Source organism: Erithacus rubecula (genome assembly GCF_903797595.1).
Source record: "Erithacus rubecula genome assembly, chromosome: 1".
In the NCBI taxonomy this organism is placed as follows: Eukaryota; Metazoa; Chordata; class Aves; order Passeriformes; family Muscicapidae; genus Erithacus; species Erithacus rubecula.
Genome location: NC_136658.1, coordinates 110,353,249 through 110,378,153, shown reverse-complemented (window position 1 = coordinate 110,378,153; position 24,905 = coordinate 110,353,249). Strand labels below are relative to the sequence as shown.

The 24,905-nt window shown below is 40.9% G+C and overlaps 2 protein-coding genes across 2 annotated transcripts in view; one reads left to right on the top strand and one right to left on the bottom strand.

The window, feature by feature from the left end:
* SETD4 (SET domain containing 4) overlaps positions 1-18,295 on the bottom strand; it is a 242,220-nt gene extending 223,925 nt beyond the window's left edge. The window contains exon 1 of the mRNA XM_079312539.1: positions 18,290-18,295. The gene's annotated coding sequence lies outside the window, so the exon portion shown is untranslated. The remainder of the gene's footprint in view (positions 1-18,289) is intronic.
* Positions 1-24,905, top strand: part of SIM2 (SIM bHLH transcription factor 2) — a 54,435-nt gene that overhangs the window by 18,374 nt on the left and 11,156 nt on the right. The window contains exons 6-8 of the mRNA XM_079312438.1: positions 12,695-12,780; positions 15,599-15,798; positions 19,144-19,250. Coding sequence (XP_079168564.1) covers positions 12,695-12,780; positions 15,599-15,798; positions 19,144-19,250 — 393 coding nt within the window. The remainder of the gene's footprint in view (positions 1-12,694; positions 12,781-15,598; positions 15,799-19,143; positions 19,251-24,905) is intronic.

Sequence of the window (24,905 nt, the reverse complement as noted above, 5' to 3'; positions counted from 1 at the left end):
AGTCCTAATCTGGCTCCATCACAATGGAACTCCCATTTGTGTTTCAGAATTGATTTATCAGAGTTGATTTATTGATTCAAGATGCCAATTTTTGTCAGTCTTTTCAAAGCACAGCTCCTTTAAAAAATGAGGGATTTTTATTTTTAATTTTTCCCCTCAGTTTTGGAGCCTGTGCTTGGTTCTGGCCTCTGTGATCCCATCAGGGCAGAACTGTTCCTACTAAATTTCCCCAATAGTTGGAAATGAAGAATTATCTCAGCTTCCTTTTTCTCTTCTCTGCGCTTCTCTTCTCGTTCTTCTCTTCTCTTCTCTTCTCTTCTCTTCTCTTCTCTTCTCTTCTCTTCTCTCTCTTCTCTTCTCTTCTCTTCTCTTCTCTTCTCTTCTCTTCTCTTCTTTCTCTTCTCTCTTTCTCTTCTCCTTCTTTCTCTTCTCTTCTCTTCTCTTCTCTCTCTTCTCTTCTCTTCTCTTCTCTTCTCTTCTCTTCTCTTCTCTTCTCTTCTCTTCTCTTCTCTCTCTTCTCTTCTCTTCTCTTCTCTTCTCTTCTCCTCTTCTCTTCTTCTCTTCTCTTCTCTTCTCTCTCTTCTCCTTCTCTTCTCTTCTCTTCTCTTCTCTTCTCTTTCTTCTCTTCTCTTTCTCTTCTCTTCTCTCTCTCTTCTCTTCTCTTCTCTCTCTTCTCTTCTGCTTTCTGCTCTTCTCTTCTCTTCTCTTCTCTTCTCTTTCTTCTCTTCTCTTCTCTTCTCTTCTCTTCTCTTCTCTTCTCTTCTCTTCTCTTCTCTTCTCTTCTCTTCTCTTCTCTTCTCTTCTCTTCTCTTCTCTTCTCTTCTCTTCTCTTCTCTTCTCTTCTCTTCTCTTCTCTTCTCTTCTCTTCTCTTCTCTTCTCTTCTCTTCTCTTCTCTTCTCTTCTCTTCTCTTCTCTTCTCTTCCTCCCCAAACAGGTTGTCTTAAAAAAAAAAAAAAACAACCCTCCCTTGCTATCTTGGAAAACAAATTATTTTTCTCCAACTCCTCTATATGATTATTTCATACTTCATTCTTTCCTCTATCAGAACTTTTTGCAAATATTGGTATTTTTAAAAAACAACATTTTCCTCCCTTTTCCCAACTGAGTGATCAGCAGAGTGATGTCAAAGATTTAAGGGTGATTTTGATGGTGGGATTGGATAATCTTTAAAATCTCTTCCAGCCTCAGTAATTCTATAAAACCCAAGAGTTTTCATCACTTTTGCTGATATCCAGAATTAGCAGTGAGATATTTTTATGCCTAATGACTTGGCAATGGCAACAGCCTCCTGCTTTTCTTAACATTTAAATATTTTTAAAATTCATTATTAAAGATTTTACAAATTTAAAGCCAGGTGCAACTGATGTGGATTAATTTCTGTCTCAAAATCAAATAATCCCACAGCTCTTCCTGTTCTTCCCAGATAAATTCCTCATTCTCTGCAGCTTTTTTGCCTCATCCTATATCCATAATGAATTTTAGGATAAGAATAAGGAAAATTATCTTTAATTTTGGTCCATTTATGTGTTTTGTATCAAATTTTGTGTGGCAGAGGAAATTAATTGCTAAAAACCTCAAAGCATCTCCTTTGGATTCCCACACTTGGAGGAGATAAATGAAGGAATTCTGTTCTGTTTAGGGATTATCTTTCTAAAATTATCAGAATGAACTAATATTTATTTACTGTTGTCTTCCCTGTGCCAGCAATTCCCTTTCCTGCAGTGTTTTATACATTAAAATCACAAGGTATAACCTGAAATCACCTGGCCTGCAATAACCAAAGCAAGTTTTTTGTTTAATCCAGTGAAGATTTAAAAACTATCAAATAAATGACAGGAATGAAGCAACTTCTGTCTGTATCTGAGTAGATATTTTCAATTTTTAAATAAAACATGGAGTTCTATAAATAGCTTAAAGGGCAGTGAAGTGAAAGTGGATTGATTAAAAAAAAACAAACAAAAACCAAGAGGAAACCAGACTATTTTAAAGAGCATTTTTTTTGCCATTTCAGTTTGATTTTTCTCTCTTCTAATCTTTTAAAGCACTCCTGAATCATCAGGTCACTGGGTGGAATCTAAAATTTCCTTTTATAACTTTATTATTTTATAGATTTCTCCAGTCTGGGGCATTGCTTAGGCATAAAATCAATATTACACTGCAGACACAGACTTTTATATCTCAAATTTCCAGCTTGGCTCATGGAACTTGCCTTGCTCAAGATGTTTTCTTCAGCTCAATCTCAGATATTTAAATCCATTTTTAGCCCTGCATTTGTAGCTGGACAAGACGTTTTTGAGAGGAAAACAATCACAAATGTCATCCATGTCTGTGCTTTGTGATATTCTGTTACTGGTTTTAAATAACCCAGAGCACAGATGATTTTTGACCTCTGCTTTTACAGTTTTTGTGAATTTGGGTGTTGTCCATTTATTTATTTCTCATGGAAATGCAAATTATTATTTTGCATAAAATCAGAAAGTGTGTGGATTTCTTTACACAGTCCTCACTGTCACATTGTTTTTCTTCAGATAAGTCACTCTGGTATTAAAAAAAAAACCCCATATTGTTTATAAAGCATAAACATTCTTAAATTATAATATTTTAAATTTTTTAAGTTTGCCCTGGGTTTCCTCATGCTTCATGTAGTACAGCTTCAAATACAGAGTGCAGAGAATTTGTTTTTCTAAAATACAGGTCTAATACTTGAATAATCCAAAAGTTTGGACTTCATAGCAAGAATAAAGGTAATAAAATTTAGGAATATGATGAAGGAAGTGCCCAGGAAACTTAGGATGGGAATAAGGAAAATTATTTCAAATTTTGGTTCATTTCTGTATGAAATCTTGTGTGGCAGAGGAACCTCAAAGCAACAGCATCTCCTTTAGATTCCTAGACCTGGAGAAGACATTTATATTTAAATATTTATATTTAATGGCCTGAACCACCCAGGTTACTCCTCTGATTGAATTTTCCTTCAGATTTTAAGTCTCCAGGCCACGACAGAATAAAAACCATAAACCCCATGAGCTGTGGAGGCTTTGGAGAATTTCAGCTGGAATTTACAAAGTCTTTAAGCTGATTTTTTTTTCTGGCATGACCAGCTTAGAAAATGTAAAGCAATAGATGCAGATGCCTGGCTATGAGAGGAACTCACATGAGAGTATTTGGGGTGGGGATAAGGAATAATCTCCCTCCCATACGCATTAAAATTTGGGAATGGCTCAGCAAATCACCTCATGTGAGTCTTCAGGCAAACTTTGCTTAATTTTAACAAATCCATTCTATTCAGCTGGAGTGGTTAGAAGGAGAAATAAGAAAGAGGCAAATAAAAGAGCAGAATATTTTGATATTTTTTTCCAAACTGTGAGTGCTGGCTGTGCTCAGATCTGAGATGACAAATATTGCTTGAAATATTTCACTGCCAAATATTGCTTGAAATATTTCACTGCCAAATACTGCTTGAAGGATTTCTGCCCTGCAGCACCTCAGAGTGTTTTGGGTTGGTTTGTGAGGACTCCAACCTGAGTTTCACACTCTGTGTGAAGCTGATCCTGACAGCAGGATCCATCCTAAACCAGATGAGATAAAATTTGGAGTTTCTGAGTCCTGGAATCCTGCAGAGTTTTTTTTTTTGGGACTGACTGGGGACTCAGGGCTCCTCCTTAGTGCAGGTGCTGCTTGTGGTGCCCTGCCAAAATCTGGCTCATCTGGAATATCCTGCCTGGGGAGGGACCCACCAGGATCATGGAATTCTGCATGGACCCCCCCAAAATCCCAGCCTGGGCATCCCTGGCAGCTCCTGCAGCTCTGGCAGCCTTGGGGCTGTGCCCATTCCCTGGGCAGTGCCTTTCCCTAAAATCCAACCTAAATCCCTCCTGGCACAGCTCCAGCCATTCCCTCAGGTCCTGTCAGGTCACAAGGAGCAGACTCTTCTTTCTCCTGCTGGGAGAGCAGGAATTTTGGGAGGAAAAAGATCAAATTCTCTGTGAGAAGGCAGCAAAGGCCAGGGAGAAACATCTTTCTCCTGCCCTGAGGGTGCAGAAATCCCTCCTGCATTTTCCCAGGATGTGTCCTGTGCCCAAGGGAGGTCAAAGAAGGACCTGGCCACTGCACATGGGCCAGGAGCTGCACAAAATGGGATTTTTCCAGCAGAAAACACCCAGAGGATCAGCACAGCACCCCACAGCCTTGAGGGAAGCTGTGGATATTTTGATTTTCCAAAGGAGTTTGAACAAAGGAAAGAAGGGCTGTGGAAGGGTCTCCCCCTGGAAGGGATCTCTGGGGGTTTCTGCTGGAATTCCTGTGAATTCCTGTGCTTCATCAGGGTCTGTGAGTTTATTGCTCCCACCTTACACCTTCTTGAAGGGATTTTTTTTCTTTTTTCTGAATGAAGTAGAGAGATGGGACTTCTAGATGCTTTAGAAAGTGTTTTTTATTTTTCTTGTCTTCTACAGAGAGTTCTTGTTACAGGTGTAGAGAGTGTGGCCAGAAGTTCCAAGATTATGGCTACAAAGTCTTTTAAGGATTTATTAACCAATAAAATTCTGCCAATAACGATATTAATCTTTCTAATCCAATACTAAGAAATTTCATCTAATTACAGTGTGACCTTCATTAGCCAATCCTGTTGTGACACACAGATCAATTCTAAGACTTTTGTCACCATTGCAATTACCTTTATTCTTTCTATATCTTAAACTCTAAACTTTTCTCTACTTAACACATCTCTGCCTTAAGATTTAAATCTACATTCTTGCTTCTAAGCTTGGAAGTTTTTCCCAAGGTCTCAGTTCAAATTCTGTGTTCTTTTCTAGACTTTGATTTACAGGCTATTCCTGGTTTAAAGGACAGGTGTCTGCCAATAAAGGCAGAAGCTTCTCTTTGAAATGGAGAATGTAAACCCTCTCCCTACAAATTATTATAATTTTGAAATTAAGGGGCTCTCAGGCAAAGAGATGGGAATTAGGAATAACAGTTCTTTGCTAGGACAATTCAAATAGCAATGCAGCATTACACAGAACAATCCCAACCCTGCCAGAGTCAGAATCCAAGCTGGCACAGTCAGTCAGTCAGGGTGGTGGCACAGTCCCATTCCATGGTGCTGCATCCTCCTGCAGGGGCAGATGTGGCTCAGCTGGAGCAGTGCTCCTGGAGAAGGGGCAGTTTCCTCTGAAGCTCCAGGGATGATGTGCAAGGCTCTGGTTTTCCTCTGGAATGCAGTGGGAAGAAGGTTCCTTGGTGTCCAAATGTCAGTTTTTCTCTGGGTAGGAAAGGCTTGGCTCCTGCCCTGGCTGGAGCATCTCCCAGTGGGATGATGGAATTTTCTCAGCCATGCCCTGGGACTCAGTGGCCATGAACAGGAGATATCTCCTGGAGGGAGGATGGGCTGTGGGAAGATAAAGATGATTGCCCAGCTGGTTTAAAGATGGCCCATGAGCAGAGAATATGTGCCAGGAGATCAGGGTCAGCAGATGGGGACAGAACACACATTGCTGGGCACAGCCTGGATTGAACCCAAGAAACAGGCCACTGTTCTGAAAATTCCCTGCATTTTTAATTCCAACAAGGGTGGAAGGACAAATCCAAGCCCTGCAGGCAATTCCCAGTCTGTGTTGAGAGAGCTGAGTGTGGTAAAATCTCTGGGAAAGAATTTTTTTCTAAATATCCTCTTAAATCTCCTTTTGCCCAGCTCCAGCCATTCCCTGGTGCTGTCCCAGAGCAGAGATGGGAGCTGGATCTGTTCTGGAGCTGCAACCCTTGAGGAATTTCCCCTCAGTCTCCTCCAGCTGGACATTCCAAGGTCCCTCATCCTCTCCCCTTCCCTTCCAGACCCTTCCTCATCCTTTAGATTCTCCCAAATAATTTTATATCTTCCTTATATTTTCTCCCACACAAGCCTGGTAGAAGTACTTGGAATGGATTCCCACATTTCCCATTTCCTGAGGAGGAAACTTCTCCAGACAGAGCTGAGATCCCTTCTGAGGGCACAAATTTCAGCCCAAATCTTCCCAGCATCAATTTCCCCTCAGCTTCCTCTGCTCCAGCTGGACATTCCAGGTGCCCTCTCCTTGTGTCACCCCTCCAGACCTTTCACCATCTTCATGTCCATCCTTTGGGGTCTCTGAGAGATTTTAGGGTTTTTTTTCCTATGGTGGCACCCAAAACACCCCAAAACAGCACTCGGGGTGAGGTGGACCAACAGCAGCTCCAGAATTTCCTGCAGACCTGTGAGGAGTTTGTCCCTTTCTTCTCCTCATAGAGAAGAATCCAAATATCCAAACTGAAGCTCACAGAGCTTAAATCCAAATACCCAAATATCCAAATATCCAAACATCCAAACATCCAAACATCCAAACATCCAAACATCCAAATATCCAAATATCCAAACATCCAAATATCCAAATTGAAGCTCACAGAGTTTAAATCTAAATATCCAGGGCAATCCAAGCTGCCAGAGCTGAGCTTAAAAGAGTTTTGGCTCTGTCCTGGGGAGGGGACCAGGCTGGCAGGGGTTTGGGATGAGATTCCACCATCCATCCCCAGGGTGAGGAGCACTTGGGATAAGACTGAAATAGGGGCTGGGGTTCAGGGAATGGGTGCTGAGGGCTGCTCCAGGATTATGGATCACATCCAGCAGGGTCTTGGAAGGGAAAATGGAATGCCAACACAAGCAGAGATGAACATGATCAACCAGGACCTTAAGGCCTCAAATTATATTGCAATAAAACATCTGGGATGCTCCTCTGTCTCCCTGTAAAAACTGTTTTTGCAGAAATCTTTGTTTCCCAGCTCACAACACAGTTTAAAACATGCAGCAGGGCAGCAACCCTTCCCAAACCATCCATCTCTTGTCCTGGCAGCTGCTTTGAGCAAGAAAACAAGAAAATAAAAAAAAAAATATTTGCACTGCAGGTTAACCAGGTCAAGGAATTAACCAATGCTGCCCTTCCCTGTGTGTCTGCAGTCAGACATTTGTGCCTCTTATTGCTTTCAGATGCTTTTCCTGGGATTTGAAAGCTTTAAAACACATCCACAGCTCCCCAAATTTTGCTGACTCACACAGTGAGGCTCAGTAAAAGCAGCTCATTAACATTCCCCAGAGCAGGGAGAGAAATGTGGGAATTCCTGCAGCCCATCCCAGGTTTCTGCTAACAACTGGATAATTCTGAAATGATGAGTTACAGCCTGGAATGTGGAATACATTATGTCAGCTTTTCTCCACTCCACTTGATGCTTTAAGGGCTCTGTTTCCCTCAGCCAAGAAGAAAATCCCTGTGCAGACTTTTCCTTCATATTTAAGGAAGAGAGTAGAAAAATTTTGCATCTGGCAAGATGTTTTTTGCATGGAGTTATGAAGAAATTTTTCTAGTACACATGGGCAAAATGCCAACATTGAAAGGATTTTAATTTTCATTAATTGAAAAATATTTTGCAGGAGAACAATTACTGAGAGGTAGTGGCTTAATATTGCCATTGTTTGTTGGGGTTACTTGAAATCTGAGAAACGTAGAAATTGTCATTTTATAATTTACAAATTATAAATTTTGATGTACAAAAATGGAAAAAAGGGAAAATTGTTGAAAATTCATCAAAACATCTCTTTTCATTGGTAATTAACAGCAAAATAAACCAAAGCAGAGGGTCTCAGACTGTAAAAATCTGTTCTTTTCCTTTCCTGCTGAGTTCCTTCCCCAGGAAAACTTTGGAAGCTTCACTTACAGGAGCAAAGGAGAATTTAGGCAATGTCAGCTGGATATGATAGGAATGATAATAGAGAATTTCCCCTCTGCAGCTCTGCCAGGATTCTGAACACAGGCAGGAAATAGAACAAACTACCCAAAAGGGGAGGAAATTTGGACACTTTGTGCAAGTTTGGAACTCCAGGAGGGGCTGAAAACAGACCTGGTTGATTTTCTAGCACAGCAAAGCATTTCCAGGGAAAATCAAGATGTTTGCAAACCCCTTTTGCCAATCCTGCATTTCCACCTCCTGGGATTATCTCAAACCTCTGTTTTGCAGGCATCTCTTCTGTATGAGCCCTACACCTCATTTTTTTGGTTTAGAATTTGGTGTCCCCCTTGCTCAGAATTCAGGGATGGAAGTTGTGGCATCTTGGATTCTGTTCAGCCTGGGGAAGAGGAGATTCCAGGAGAGCTCAGAGCCTTTTCCAGTGCCTGAGAACCTCCAGGAGAGCTGGAGAGGAATTTAGGAGGGCAGGGAGTGACAGGACAAGGGGGAATGGTTTTAAACTGACAAAGGACAGGGATAGGAGGGATTTTGGGGAGGAATTCCTATCTGGGAGGGTGGGGAGAGGCTGGGATGGAATTCCCAGAGCAGCTGTGGCTGCCTCTGGATCCCTGGAATGTTCCAGGTTGGACATTGGGGTTGGGATAATGGGAGGTGTCCCCATGGCTGGGGTGGCTCTGGGTGATTTTTAATTTTTTTCCAACCCAAACCATTCTGGGATTCTTTCTGTCTCTCACAAATCCATAACTTTGTGCTCACCAGAGATGAGCAGAGATCTTCCCAAGCTCTCCCAGCTTGTGGGACCCAGATGTTCTGCAGATCCCACCAGGAAAACAGCAGAGCACGTGGGACATCCCAGAACAGAGCAGATCCAAAGAAAAAAACAACTGAAAGGGATAAAAATGTGCACAGTGCCTGGGGGATGGGCACTGATGTGTTATCCAGATTTTATTATCTGTATTTCTATGGTAGAATAGTCCAGCAGGGACATGGGGACAGGTTATCACTAATAATAATAATAATAATAATAATAATAATAATAATAATAATAATAATAATAATAATAATAATAATAGTAATAATTTATCAATAATAATAAGTTACCATCATCATCATCATCAATATTAATAATTGGAATAATTGGAACCCTAGAAACTGAGAATTTTAGACTTTTTGTGCTGTTAAGCACAAACTCCCCCAAAAATTACAGCCTTTTAAAAAGCTTCCAAAATGAAATAATGAAACTAAAATCACAAGTCTGTAATTTGAATAAAAGTGTGTAGTATCACATAGTAAAAAATGTAAAATTTAAAGTGTTAAAATGTAGCAATGTATAAAAAGCTAGATAAAAGTTTTAAAACAAAAGTTTTCTCCTTCTTCCCCTTCTTCTTCATACATCTAAGTAATCTTGGATTCAATCCAATTAAATAAAAAATCCATGTTACAAATCACAAGTGTTTAATTATTAAGTTAAAAATAAAAAGAAATGAAGTGTTTGTTTTTAATGAATCAGTTAACCCTTAAAAAGCCTTATTAAAACATCGCAATTTTTAACTTGATAACTTAAAATACGGTAAAACTCACAAACTATAAAACACAATAATAATAATAATAATAATAATCACTAATCACTGACTATGGCAAGAGTTCCCAGTTTTAATGCTTCACCTTTTTTTTTTTTTTTTTTTTTTTTTTTTTTTTTTTTTTTTTTTTTTTTTTTTTTTTTTTTCTGTGTGTAGTGACAGAGATGCCCCATTCCTAAAGTTTTAGGAATATTCTTTTCCAAAGTGGTTCTGCAACAGAGCAGGGTCATATTTTGCTGATGCCAAAATCTGGAAATGGGAAATAAAAGAGCAGCTTTTACCTCAGAGAAAACAAAGGCATGAGAGGTGAAAAATAATTCCTGGTGATCTTTTTTTCTCACTCCATTGAGCAACCACAGGATTCTGTGGGTGTTTTCTGTCCAAAGACATTAAAGATGGATTGGAAAGCAGAGATGGATTTCAGAGTTGCTCCTCTAGGGATGGACAATCCTGGTTTCCATAAACTGAACCATAATTTCACAGAAATGCTCAGACAATCCTGCTTGGCAGTCGTGCAAAGGGAGTGAACAAATGCACAAATTCTTCATCCAAGATATCAAAACTCATTTTCTTTACCATGGCATTTATTCTGTTTGTGAAAATATAGATCTGTGAAGGAGAAAGAAGCTGGTTTATTCTTGCCTTAAACTCAAACTGTATTGCAGGATATTCTAATAAAAGAAAAGGGATTAATGGAGAGGAGACACTTTGTAGAAATGGTGCTCTGGGAAAGAAATACAATTTCTCTGTGTCCACAGCAGCAAGGATTGTGTGTGTTCCTATTCCCAGGTCACTGTGTTTCAGCTCTGGGAGGGTGTTTGGATAAATCTGAATAAATCCATTTAATTTCTGTCTCATTTATGGCTTTGACTGAATCTGCTGAGCTCCTCCTATTCAGGGGGGGAGCTCTGTAAGCTGAGCAGGCAGTAGGGAAATAATGAATAAAATAGAATTAATTGTTAGAACAGAAAAACTTTGATGACTGTGATAAGGGAAACATGGATTTGGGTAAAAAATAAACAGTGGTGCATTTGAAATGGACATCCTGGATATGGATATGGGCCCTGAATCACAAAATCATGGAGTGGTTTGGGTTGGAAGGGACCTTAAAGCTTATCCAGTGGGCAAGGACACCTCCCACTGTCCCAGGCTGGTCCAAATCCCAATGTCCAACCTGGCCTTGGGCACTGCCAGGGGTGGGAAATCCACTGGAATAGAAAGAAATAGAAATAGAAATAGAAATAGAAATAGAAATAGAAATAGAAATAGAAATAGAAATAGAAATAGAAATAGAAATAGAAATAGAAATAGAAATAGAAATAGAAATAGAAATAGAAATAGAAATAGAAATAGAAATAGAAATAGAAATAGATAGAAATAGAAATAGAAGTAGAAATAAGAATAGAAATAGGATAGGATAGGAAATAGAATGGAATGGAATGGAATGGAATGGAATAGAATAGAATAGAATAGAATAGAATAGAATAGAATAGAATAGAATAGAATAGAATAGAATAGAATAGAATAGAATAGAATAGAATAGAATAGAATAGAATAGAATAGAATAGCAGAGCTGGAAGTGACTCACAAGAATCATTCCAGCTCCAGCTGGAATTTCTCTGTAAGACTTGCTGCTCTCTCCAGCAATATTTTGGTTCTCATTCTTCATCAGCAATGTGTTGGTTTCACCTTTTCTCTATAATGAACATAATAGTTTATACATAGACCTTTTAACATTTTTAAACACTCATAGGAAAGGTGTTTACATCACTTCCAATGATGTATTTAGATAATTAACATTCTTGAATAATTAAACAATAGTGTCAAAGCTTCAGTTGTTAGATAATTCTAATAATTAATAAGCTTATTTTCCTTTAGCATTTCTTACATTGTGGTTCAGTCATAACACTTTGTTGTTCATTATTTTCTCTTTTGACATTCATATCTATGTGCCTAACTCAGAGATCTCTTGACCTTTAAGAACTGGCAGAACTTCACTGGGTTTCTTTCTTTTACCTCTTTTACCCTCTTGACAACCCAAATTCTCTCTGGGCTCACACATTTGCTTGAAATAACCCCAGAGATATCAATAATTTCATTACTAAATCCAGATGCTGCATGTTGTTATTTTTTCCCATTTTTTCCAAAATTAACTGTGATTTCCCCTATTTGAATATTCAGTTTCTCCTTATTTTCTAAACCTCCAAGTACCCCATTTTCCACATCATCCTCATCAGATGGAGAATCTTTATTGCACCAGGTGCAGAGTGATGTGATATTTGAGTTTTGCTTTGTGCTGATGGTTGTGGCAGCATCCAGCAGGATTCCAGGACTCTATTTCCCATTCAATCAGCTTTACAATTGCAAATTTTTTATTTTTTATTTCACTTTTTACTTTTGGGGGAGGTCACACTGTCAAAGTTAATAAGAAAAGTAATTAATTGTGATATTAATTCTCAGTCTTGCACATCCAGGTGGTTTTGGGAAGGGTTTTGCCTCCTCCCTGCTCCAGCAGAGCCCAGGGTTTTTAAAAAGATCCCAACAGATGACATCCAGTCCTGTGGGGAATTGAGAATCCTTCTGCTTCCCTGATTTTCCTATTCACAGTTTTCTTGGAAGAAAGAAAATGGGTTTTCTTTCTTGTCCTAAAAGAGTTCTGCCAAACTGCAACATTCAGTAAAAAAATCAGAATTATTCGTGGTGTCTGAACTGTTATTGAGAGTAATTACAGATAGTAATAATAATAATAATAATAATAATAATAATAATAATAATAATATATTTTATCAGAATATTCCTGCCTCATATTCTCAGCAGAAAGTCTGTGTGCACCTGAGCAATGACCACATGAACTTTAAACCTTTTTGGAGGTTATCCCTGAAGAGATTTGTTTAAAAAAACCCTCCCAGGATAGTTTTGGAAGTCAGATAAAGACACTGCACATGGAGCTCAAAAGGTCTGGGCAGGACCAACCACGTGCACTGAAATTACTCCAAACCCACTGGATTTCTTTGTTTCTCATTCTGTTGTTATTTTGGAGATTCCTTTAATTAATTTAAGGACAATTTTCCATCCTGTTACCAATAAGAACTGGTGTCAGCTGTTTAGAACAAACAGAATTCCTTGTCAAGGGTGGTAAAACCAGAAATTCAGAGACTGAATCGTTCTGAGTTGCCCAAATTTCACAAGAAAAAATTGAAATAAATCCTGAACTCCGAGAGGGGATGGGAAAGAATTGCTGATTTCTGCTCCTGCCTAAATCTGAAACACCAACACCTCTGGGAAAGGCAATGCTAAGGGCAGATTTGGGATCTCAAAGTAAAGAATAAAGCCAGGAATAAATCAGCAGTGTGCTTTCTTTCAGAATATGAAATTGAGAGATCCTTTTTCCTGAGGATGAAGTGTGTCCTGGCCAAGAGGAATGCAGGCCTGACGTGCAGTGGCTACAAGGTAATGGACACAAATCACTTTTCCACCTCTGAAATATTTGACAATTGACAAGTTTATTTCTTTAGGTGTTTGTTTGGGGGGGGGGGGTGGGTTTATTTTTACATCTGTGTGTAGCTGAGAGCAAAGTTGGTGAGGAATAGAATCAAAAAAGATCCCCAAAATGCCCTCAGTAATAGAAATTTCAATTTTGTGGCACATCTTGGGGATTATCTGGAGCTGCCAGGAGAGCACTCAGCTCATTCTCCTTCCCCCATGGAACAGGAGGCAGGTGAGGCAGGAACCCAGGCACAGGAATTTGGAAATTTTCCACATCCCACCCACTTGCACAAGGCACCCCTTGGCCTCAACACTAAAAAATCCCAACCACTGCCATCACCTCAGGCTGGAACTGTACTAAACCCCCAAGTCTGTTTATAAATCTTACACTTTGTGGGATTTTTATAATTTATGACATGAAATCAGAAGCCACAGCAAATGCTGAAGTCGTAGAATAACAGCTGTAATTTGAGTAGTTATTTTTCAGTTTTGCAGTAGTTTTTTATCCTCAGATTTGCAGTAGCTTTTATTTTCATCTTTTCAGGCAGTTTTTATTTTCACATTTGCAGTAGTTTTTATTTCAGATGTGCAGGTAGCTTTTCTTTTCAGATTTGGAATAGTTTTTTATTATTTTCAACTTTGCAGCAGGTTTTTATTTGCAGCTTTGCAGTAACTTTTTGTTCTCATATTTGCAGTAGTTTTTTATTTTCATTCTAAGAGGCAGTTTTTATTTTCACATTTGCAGCAGTTTTTATTTTCAGCTTTGCAGTAGTGTTTATTTTCAGATGTACAGGTAGCTTTTCTTTTCAGATTCGCAATAGTTTTTTATTTTCACCTTTACAGCAGAGTTTCATTTGCAGCTTTGCAGTAACTTTTTATTCTCAGATTTGCAGTAGCTTTTATTTTCAGCTTTGCAGTAGTTTTTATTCTCAGATGTGCAGGTAGCTTTTCAGGTTTGCAATAGTTTTTATTTTCAGATTTGCAATAGCTTTTATTTTCAGATTTGAAGTAGTTTTTATTTTCAGATGTGCATTAGTTTTTATTTTCAGATTTGCAATAATTTTTTATTTTCAGCTTTGCAGTAGTTTTTAATTTTCAGTTTTACAGGTAGCTTTTCAGATTTGCAATAGTTTTTATTTTCAGATTTGAAGTAGTTTTTATTTTCAGATGTGCATTAGTTTTTATTTTCTTATTTGCAATATTTTTTTATTTCCAGCTTTGCAGTAGCTGTAGTATTTCCAGATTTACAGGTAGTTTTTCTTTTCAGCTTTGCTGCTCTTTGAGCTGCCCAGGTCAGCTCTGCCTCCATCAGGGAGGGTCATTCCCTTCACTCTGGTGGGGATTCACTGTGAGTCACTCAAATCCCAAAAATCCATGGCAGGAGGAGGAGCAGAGCTCTGTGCAGGAATGTGCAGACATGGCTCTGCCTGTTTGCACTCCTCCCTACCTGGCTGCACTGATAATTCCTCATTACACTGAGCCCTGTTTGCTCAGCTGCTCCCCAGCAAAAATGGTTCTGTCCCAAAGCTGAATCTGAAATCAGCTGAAAGAGTAGAGCTTCTAATCCTGGGATCTCCACGTGGCTTTGGGGGTTTGGGGTTTTTTTAATTCCCAATTATCCCTGTTAATCAGAGGCATCTCTTTCTTTGCTCACTATTAAGTTTGCACAGTGAAAAATCAAAGGATTCTTTCATCTGGAGAGATGTTGGCCTAAATTTATTCCATTTGACTGTGCTTAAAGGCAGGACTTAATTTTTAAGAGATCACCTCATTAGCTGAAGCACAGAAAAAACTCATGGAGCAAGTGATGGGGGGATTGAGATCTGCTGAGAGATGTTACTGTGCTTTTGCTAAACTTTTAACTCACTGGAGAGGAGGAAGGTTGAGCAGGAGGAACCTGTTCCCAGGTGATGTTTGGTAGGTTGTTTAGAGCACTAAATACACTGAAAATTAATTCCTTTCCACAGGACACAGTGAAAAACCAAACAGAGAATTGCAGCTAAAGGATGTGATATTCCTGCTGCTTGAACCAGAAAATTGGCAGGGGCATGGATGATTTCTGAGCACTAAATAAATCTTCTGGCCTGGAACAGTCCCCAAGTTACATTTCCCCCTCCCCTTCAGCTGACACTGAATTTTTACAGTCTAACACTGTCATTATCACCTCTGTGAACAGCAATTGTACCCAGGGATCCCGAAATCTGAGCTCAGGACCTTGGGCTTGGTCACATGTCAAATAAAAAAACTCCTCTGAACTTGTGCAGAGAATTTCAAACTCATTTCTTGTGTATTTGCATAAACATCAGTTAATTTTTATTGTGTTGTGATACATCAATACCCACTGGGATTTTAAAGTACCTTTTTAAAAGTGCCTTTATTTATATCAGAATAATAGCTCATTATAATGTAAATATTTTTATTAATCTTTGAGTATGTGTAGGAGAGAGATGGACATTTTTTTAAAAAGCAACTTCCAGATTTTTTTCCTCAATGAACAGGATTTCTGGCTGTATCTACATGAAATCTGTATCAAGGAGCTTAAAGTATTAATTAGAAAGCAATTAGGCAATCCCCAGAGAGGAGGTGCTTCAATCCTGGATTAATCATGCTGTCAGCAAGCACCAAACTGCATTTACCGAATCTTAATCTCTATTTATGATTTAACTGCAATCACAGATGAGCCAGAATTTATTATGGAGGAAAATAAGCTCCTTGAGACTGGGTGGGCAGCAGATTTGGGGGTTTTCCATCCCATCCTGAGGGTGTTTTTCCCTTTTTCCAGGTGATCCACTGCAGTGGCTACCTGAAGATCCGTCAGTACATGTTGGATATGTCCCTGTATGACTCCTGCTACCAAATTGTTGGGCTGGTGGCTGTGGGGCAGTCTCTGCCTCCCAGTGCAATCACTGAGATCAAGCTCCACAGCAACATGTTTATGTTCAGAGCCAGTTTGGATTTAAAGCTGATATTCCTCGATTCCAGGTGAGCAGCTCTTTCATCTCCAGCATTGCTTGAACTGCTGAGCTTTCTAAACAGGTTAAAACATCCAGGAAAAAAAAAAAAAATGGAGCAGTTCAAGATCTGGGACTCAGAGCCTTCAAAGCCTTTCAGGCAGCTGGATAAACCAGACTTTGTCTGGAATGCCAAGAAATAAGAGCTTGTCCAATTTAACCTGGAGTTACCTGCACTTTTAGGGTCAGCTGAAAGCTTCTTGCTGGGAGGGTTGGTCACAAGTGCAGTGATAACCTTTTTTACCTGAAAAGACACAAATTTTATCATACAAAGCCAGCAAAAAGAATGAAGATGTACAAAAAAAAAAAACAACTCCAAAACCAACCTCAAAAGTGGAATACTGAGATCAAACAACTGGCAGAAAGTTTTGAGAGAGCAGTAAGGAAAGAGAGTTTTGTATTTTAGTGTAATGCTTTAACCATGAAACCAACACTAATAATGGTGTTGTTAGAAGGGAAATTAGTTCCATTATTTCCTACACACAAAACCAGGACCTTCTGAAACAAAATTTTGGGAAAAACAGCTGAGCCCTGCCTCCACTTCAGCTGATGGAGCTCAGATGAGCACAGAACCAGAACTGAAATTCATTTCTCTGGTTTTGGAGCAGATACATTGTAGGATACAATACTTTGAAGGGAAAAACCCCAAACACACAAAGCATTGACAAAATGATCATTCTTCAAAAATCCTTTCCTGCGTGTCCCACATTCCCCATTTCCCTGGCACGCTGGATTTGCAGGGAATATATTCCTGCAGTGAATATATGAGAAAACCTCTGTCTCCAAGAGAGTGGAGCTCAACCATGCCAGAAGAGGCTTTTCTCCGTGCTCAGCCCAGGAGACAGTGGCTCCATCAGCTGCTGGGACACAAAGAACTCGTTGTTTCTGGAACCCTTCCCCAATTTTTTTGGCACGCGTCGCTTCGTGCCGCGGCTACAAAGGAGCACGGGGGGTTCAGCGACACGTCCTTGCATGTGGGGAAAAGGAAATGATGTGCCTGGGAGGAACTGCCTGCAGACAGAAGTGTCTTCAAAGGCCACAGAACAAGCAGAGGTGTTGACAGGAGCAGGGACAGACCCAGAGCTGTGTTTACCAAGGAGCAGATGGGTGTCATCCACACATGGGACAGGCAGGGGAATTCAGCTCCACCAAAGCTTTTTGCTGTCCCAGCTGAGCAAACCAAACTGTATTTGCTCAAATCAGGGGTGTATTAGGAGTTAGGAAAAACTGGTTTCAGGCTTGGTTCTGGTTTCCATACAAGGGGATGGATCTTGAGATGTAACAGTCACAGCAGACAGCATGAAAGCCAAGAGAAGGAGCAGCTCAAAAATCCCTTTCCAGACACCTGACACAACATAAAGCACACAGGAGTTCATTCACTGAGGTCACTGGAAGGAGGAGAAGTCACTTCCCTCCAAAGTGAGCTGCTCACCCTGATTTTTGTGGTGCATTCATTGCCAGGGGGTTTAAAAAGACTTTGAAGAACCCAAGAGAGCAGAGCTGATCCCTGGGTGAGTGCCCAGGCTGCTTGAGGCATTGATTTCATGTTAAAGAAGTAAAAACACTGAGTTTATTTCCAGAGTCAAGCTTTTCCAAAATCTGGGTGTCCTAGGAACTGTCAATGATAGGGGGTTTTTTTTGTTTTGTTTTTTTTTTTGTTTTGTTTTTGTCACCAGCTTCAAAGTGAGATTGCACCTTTGGGAAAATGAAACCCTGGCTCGGGTTTGTGGAGCTTTGGCTGAGTTTGGATGATCTTTTTTTTTTGTTTTTATCCCACTAAAGGGCAGGATGGAGCTGCCACCCTGATTTTAAGTGCACTGAAATTAGAAGGAGAATTGAAACCTCAGCAGGATCTTCCACCAGTATTTCATGACCCTGATTGGTTTATATGAGAATTTGGGATGAGCACACCCTGCAGAGGAGAAATATCTATTCAAAGGCATTTTGATTCTGCTGTCCTTCAGAAGAATCCAAGCCCTCAGCCCTCTCAAGCAGGATGCCCTCAGTCTCTGGGCTGGTTAGAGCCAGGGTGTGAGTACAAAAGATGCACAATAGCCAAAAAATTAAAAAAAAACTAATCAAAATGTACATTATGTGCAATCCCACAATGACAGGTATGGCTTGGGACCCCCTGTTCATTCTATGGATATTCCTGTGTTATCTCTGGTGCCACATCCTCACCAGGGCTCAAGTTCACACCAGGAGGATCCTTTTGAAGTCCATGTCCTGACCCTCTCTGCTCAGTTCATGGCTTGAAGAGGTTTGGGGCATTTAAACTGGATTCCTTCCATCTAAAGTGGAGAACAACCTCCTAGAGCACCCCTAGGACACCCCAACTTTGTAAATATTTCAGTCCACAGACCTAGGCTAGAGTTAGTCTCAGGTAAAACTGGAATTAAGATGTGCAGATGCCTCTGCTGCTGCAGTGGATCCTCAGCAGGGACAATTTTACTGTCACACACCTGCTAAGGGACTGTGCCACTTGTCACTGTGGACTTTCCTTACTGTTCTGCCTTTTTTAGGCAAGGAAAACCCAGGATATCACAACCCCCACCCCAACAATCCTGGGTAAACAAGTCACAGTTTGGTTGAGTGGCACATTGTACTTTAAGGACTATTTTTTCCTTAATTAAATTTTTTAAAAGTCCACTTGAAACATGAAGTTTGACTCTTCAGGTCTGACCCAGTGTAAGTCTGACCTCTGAATGTGATTCTTTGACATCTGCAGAGATGCTGCTGTTTTGAATTCCTTCTATTCTTCTACTTCTGGGTTATTTTTTTTTATTTTTTAAATCTTGCCTCAGCTTTCCTTTCCTCACCCTGTGGTCTTCACACCTCCTTGTCTTTCCACATTCTCAGCTGGAATAAGCTCCTGCTTTTTTTCTCCTGTTAGGCACCAGCCTGGATTTCTTCACAGGCCATGGTCACATGTGGCCCAACACACCCTCCACACTTGTAGCTTTGCAAAAGCAAATGAAAAAGTCTCAGCAGCCCACAAGAGAGGTTTTATTGTTTCATGAGCAGCTCCTCGAGTGGAACTTTGTGCAAAGGATCCTGCATTGCAGTGGCAAAAGCCCAAGGTGGAAATCAGTAAAAGAGCTCTTTTTCCTGCCTGGGTGTACCAGGGAAAAGCTGCACCTTGCTCTGGCTGGGCTGAAAGGATTTCTTTTCTTGCAAAGCCGAAGGTTCTGTTTCCAAAACTAACATTTTGTTCCGCTGTTTTCAGGCACTGATCTGTTGGCATAATCAAATGTTGGGTTCATGAAACTGAATATTCCTAGAGATTTTGTTTATTGCGGATTTTTTCCTTTTCCAGGGTCACAGAATTAACTGGATATGAACCCCAGGATCTGATAGAAAAAACCCTCTACCACCACGTCCACGGCTGCGACGTTTTCCACCTGCGATACGCTCACCACCTGTGTGAGTACCTGGGCTGGGCACAGGGGGGACCTGGAGCTGCTGGATGGAAAAATAAAACACTGCAGAGAGCCCATGGAGGCAGCAGGATGAGCAGAGGATGGAGCAGCTCTGCTGGCAGGAAAGGCTGGCACAGCTGGGATTGTTCACCTGCACAGGAGAAGCTTTGGCTGAGCTCAGTGTGGCCTTGCAGGGCCTGAAGGAGCTGCAGGAAACATGGAGAGAGACAATTCCCAAGGGATGGAGGGACAGGACACAGGGACTGGCTTCAAACTGACATAAATAGATTTAGTTTGGATATTAGGATGAAATTGTGCCCCGGGAGGGGCTGGGATGGAATTCCCAGATTTGCTGTGGCTGCCCCTGGATCCCTGGAATGTTCAGTTCCAGGTTGGACACTGGGACTGGAGCAGTTTGGGACAGTGGGAGGTGTCCCCATGGATGGGGTGTCACTGGATAATTTTTTAAGTTTCTTCCACACCAAACCATTCTGGGATTCTGTGGAGTATGTTGAGTACAGTGAGAAGTTCTGCAGGCAACAAGCACCATGCTGGAAAGCAGAAAAAAAAAAAAACCCTTTCCAAATCTTGATTGGAGATAGATCTTCAAAAGTTCTTGGCTATCACTTAAGGAAACCATTAATTGTGTAAATTAGCTGGATAGTCAATATGCTGTGCTTCCAAAAACTAAAAAAACAACACCCAAACCAACTTATTTGGCCAGTTTTGTCTCTGTACTTAGGGGATCCAGGCTATTTTAAATAGTTGGAATTGATTCTGGATGGCAATCTCTTGAAGGAAAAGAAAACCAGAAGAGCAAGTAAATGAGAGGGGAAAATCTGAACTTCACCAGCCTCTGCTGTTAAAAGAAAAACTCTGCAGCAGCTCTGCATTCCTCTGAAATATGTTAGTAATAATCATCCTGTGTTTGAAGGGAATGCAATCCCAAAAACTCCTTGGAGGGACATTCATTAGTAGCATGTGGATGAGGTTCGGAGAATGGATTGTCAGGAAAAAAATGACACATTTAATAATTTCCCATCTTCCAACAGAGTCACTAATCATATCTTCAAACATCTGGATCTGGGAAGGAGTTCATTCAGTAGCACATTAATTTGAAAAGCAAATTGAGGGGATGGCTGAACTCTGGATTTGGCTCCAGTTTGCTGCAGCCCATACGAGGCAAAGATGACATCCAAAAACCAATGTCAGGGAATTTTTTTTCCAGATTGCTCCTGTAGGCTGGAAGCAGCCAGAGTCAAATCCTTCTTTTAGGCTTCCTTCTTCTCTTAGTGTGTGCTGCTCATGAGGCTCTGGAATGTCAAAGAGGTTGTAGCTGTGTTTGGCAAATCCAATCTGAAATTCCAAGTGCTGAATTCCACTGGGGAAGCAAAAACTGATATGTACAGCGAGTTCAGATTTACCAAAATATTATTGAGCACCCTGGAACACTGATAACTGGGAAAAGGAATGACCAGAGCACATGGAATATCCTGTCAGGGACACCCTCTGTGTAGTGGTGACATCTGCATGTGGATGTGAGTGTTGACCTGTTCAAAATGAACTCAGAATTTTCAGCAGGCTGTTTGAAATACCTTCATCAACCAGCACAGAGATGATGCCACCACAGCCACAAGCAGCTCTGGAAAACAGTTTTCCACTTCAGAGTAGTAGGATGGATAATTCTGTGGCTGCCACTTTGATCCATGTACGACTGGAGTTTTAAATGAAGAGACAAATCATGTTCACTGAGTTACCCACCACATCCTTTCACAAGCAAAAAAAAACAAAACAAACCACCCTCAGCCAAATAGGATACTAAGAACGGTTCTGTAGATTAAAGATAAATTACTGTAAATTTTAATAACAGAAGAAAAATGCGAGCCATGCATAGGAATTTATGAAAGCAGATAAATCTCAAGAAGCAGAAAATAATGAGTAATGCTTGGGCAGCAGTGGGAACAGTGCAGGGTCAGGGTTGGAATACCAAGTAATGGGAATTATTAAACCAGATGTAGAGTGCAGAAAGTCCCTCTGGGGAGCACTATGAGAGCTCCCCCAGCATCCATCAGCAAAGGGCTCAGGAACATGAGCAGTGAAAGGTTGGCAGGTTTGTTGTACCATTCTATAAAGTAACCTGATGATGAAGTGTCACCTGATGCAGAAATCCAAAGAGAAACATCTTACACCTAATAAGGGTATTAAGGGGGAAAAAAAATATATAGGCAACCCTAAACTAGGATAACCATTTGCTTTTTTTAAGAGGAAAAAAAATCCCAAACTGAAGAACTGAAGCAGCTGAATTCAGAGTGAGGCAGCACAGAGAATAAAACAAAGGAAACAGTGAGGGGAACAAGTTAGGAGGGATAGAACAAATCCATGAAGCTAGGAGGGAAATGTAGATATGAATATTTGCCTAAGGTGTGCTGGCAGCAAAGAGAGTTTCCTGCTTGAAACATTTGATTGGCTTCCAGCTCCAGGAAAACATTTGTGGCATTGGAAGTGGTGTTATTTATTCCTAGAGCCCCTTTCATACAGACAGGGTTTGCCCTGAAATGTGGCCACACAAATAAGGAGGCCCTAAAATACAGAGTTTGAGTACAGACAAAATATCTCTGTGCCCTGGGAGAAATCCCTTTGTTTGTGCCATTGTGAGGGGGATTTTGGGCATCCCACGTGTTGCAACATCCCTGATCCTCCCTCAGGAGCTTGAACAGGATTCAGGTCTAAGCCAAATCCTTCTCCTGTTCCTTGGAAGTCACCCCATGGATTTATAGGGTTATTTTACAGAAAAGCACAGTCCCACCATCTCTGCTGTTGGGTCTGCCTCGGCTTTGCCAGCACTCAAACCTTCTGGCAAAGCAGCACCAGATTTTAAGTGGTCAAAAAAAAAAACCCAAAACCCAAAACAAAAAAACCAAACCAGAGTCTGCTGGGCACTGTGCCTTTCCCAGGGGCTGGACCCATGACACACCAGGATCTGGAACCAAGAAATCCATTTCTTGGAGTGGAATCCTTCAGTGCAGGCTGGGAACTCCCAGCCACAAGCCCAGGATCCTGGTGGAGCCTTTTCAAGCAGTCCTGTCTGACAGCCCAGAGCCTTCTCCAGCCCTGGAACACCCAGCTCCAGGGGGCACATCCAAGGGCCAGGGCTAAAGCCACAGAATCCTCCCCCTTGGGCTGCAGCAGAGGCCACCAAGAAGTCTGAGCCTGCACAGATTGTCTGGGGTGGATTTGCCTCACTCCCATTCCTGAGGTTTCCTTTTCAGCATCAGACAGGGCAGCTGAGCACAGAGCCAGATGGAAGCTGACCTCACTCACTGTCTCAGTTGCTGTCCCTTAGCCAAGGTCAGACTTTCCCCAGACTGCTAAAAAAGCAGGAGACACTGAATCCTCCCCCATCCCTGGAGAAATACTGGTTAATCCATATAATTAAGAAGGAAAGCTGAACACTGTAGCTCTCAGTAGTTTTTCACATCTTTTCAAACACTGTCTTAACAGCAGGGCTAAAAGAGGGATTTAAAAAAAATCAGTGAGAGAGGAGGAAAGCCAAAACTAGTCCCAAAGCACACGGAAGAACTTTGTTATAGTTAGTGATCCATGGCAGAATTAATTTCTCTTTTGGAAGACTGAGTGTAGCAAAGTATTCTGAGCTCAAGGAAAACGTGCTCATTAAACCAGCACAAAGAACTAGTTCTGAAAAGCCCAGACCACGTTCCAAAAATTACCTGTTACATGGCCTGTGCTAAAATGTAAAGATCATTTCCTGGAATGGGACCATTTGGATTTTAGAATGAATCACCAAATCATAAAATCACAGAATGGTTTGGGTTAGAAGGGGTCTTGAAAATCATCTCATTCCTGCTCATGCCATGGGCAGGGACATCTCCTATCCCAGGTTGCTCCAAGCCTTGTCCATCCTGGTCTTGGACACTTCCAGGGATGGGGAAGCACAACTACAGAGCACCACCCACAATTATAGAACACTGAGAAATAGTAAAACTCTGGCATAGAGATAATTGTTAATATTTTTAGAACAGAATCTTTGAGTAGCCACTCCAAGACTTTCAACTCACAGTGATAAATTGCACTTAAAAAGCACAAACATCTTCATATTTTCTCAGTGTGTTTACATACTTACATACTCCTCATGATTTTTTTAAACCATATGTACACCTGCCCACCCTCATCCCATAAAGAATTCTATGTGGAAATGTAGGAATGGAAGGGACAGCAGCAAGAATGAGGCAAAAAGCTGATAACTAAGAGAGATTTGAAACCCCAAATAGCAGTGGCTTGGTGCCATGGAGGGTGGGTTTTTCAGTGTCCTGCAGGGTCATGTAATCTTGGAATATCCTGAGCTGGGAGGGACCCACAGGGATCATCCAGTCCCATCCCAGTCCTGCCCAGACCCCCCAACAATCCCAGCCTGGGCAGTGCTGTCCAAGCTCTCCTGGAGCTGATTTTCTTTGGGAGATAAACTGGAATTGAAGGCAAGTTTAAATATGTTGGGATGTGCAATAATAGGAGAGGAAGCAGAGGTGGTTCATATGCTCCAGATTGTGGGGAGACCTCCCTGAGTCTTCCAGTACCACAAGGAAATGGATGAGGGACTTTTATATGGGCAAAAAAGTGACAGGACAAGGGGAATGGTTTAAACTGACAAGACAGCAGGTTTAGATTCCATTTCTTAATCATATTTATGCAAAGGGATTTCTGCCATTGCCCACTTTTTTGGAACACAATTTGTGCAGCTAGCTCAGTCCACGATTCCCTAATTTACAATAAATAACTGTACTGGAGAGTAAGAAGATGGAGTTTCCCAGAGGAATGATCCAAGGCCACACAGAGAAGAACCAGCTTCAAAGGCTGGGCATTATCTTCTAGTGAATCCTGAGATAAAGGCCTGGCACTGAACCAGGAATATTTGTGGCTGGATTAAATATTTGGAGATGCTGCACAACTCCTGTTACAGCACAACCTCCTGCCAAAACATCCTTGTTCACAGAGGATCCAAAATAGCTCAGGGAGGATTATATGGCTGGTGGATTTATCAGATATCTGATTCCCCTCTCTGTCCTTGTCTTTGTTTGGGTGTTTCACCACCACAGTATTTTTTAATTTTACCCATTTAAATCAATCTTCACGCTTACAGAGGAAAAGAAAGGTCACAGAATAAAAAACATTGCAAAATACACGATAATCTGTCAAGATATGAGAGATGTACTTCCAGATAATGTGGAAAACATCTCAAAATCACAGAATCCTCAGGGTTGGAAAAGACCTTCAGGACAATGCAGTCCTCACCCCAAACCCTGTCCCCAAGAGCCACATCCAGACTCTTCCTGAGCACTCCCAGAGACAGCGACTCCAAACCTCCCTGGGCAGCTCATTCCAGGGAAATTTCCTTTTCCAATCTCCAATCTGCCCCTCCCCTGGTACAATTTGAGGCAATTTCCTCTCCTTCTTTCAAAAGAATTGTGTCCAGTTCAAAATACTTTTGCTGCCTTGAACTTTTCTTTTGCAGTTAGAAAATTTAAAGCTATGTTTGTGATGAATGTGGCCACAGGTGATCCAGAGAAGAAGGAGGACAAAATTTAAGACAAAATTTAATATAAATAATTATGTGGTGTTATAGATCTATAGAAAGGGGCAGGAT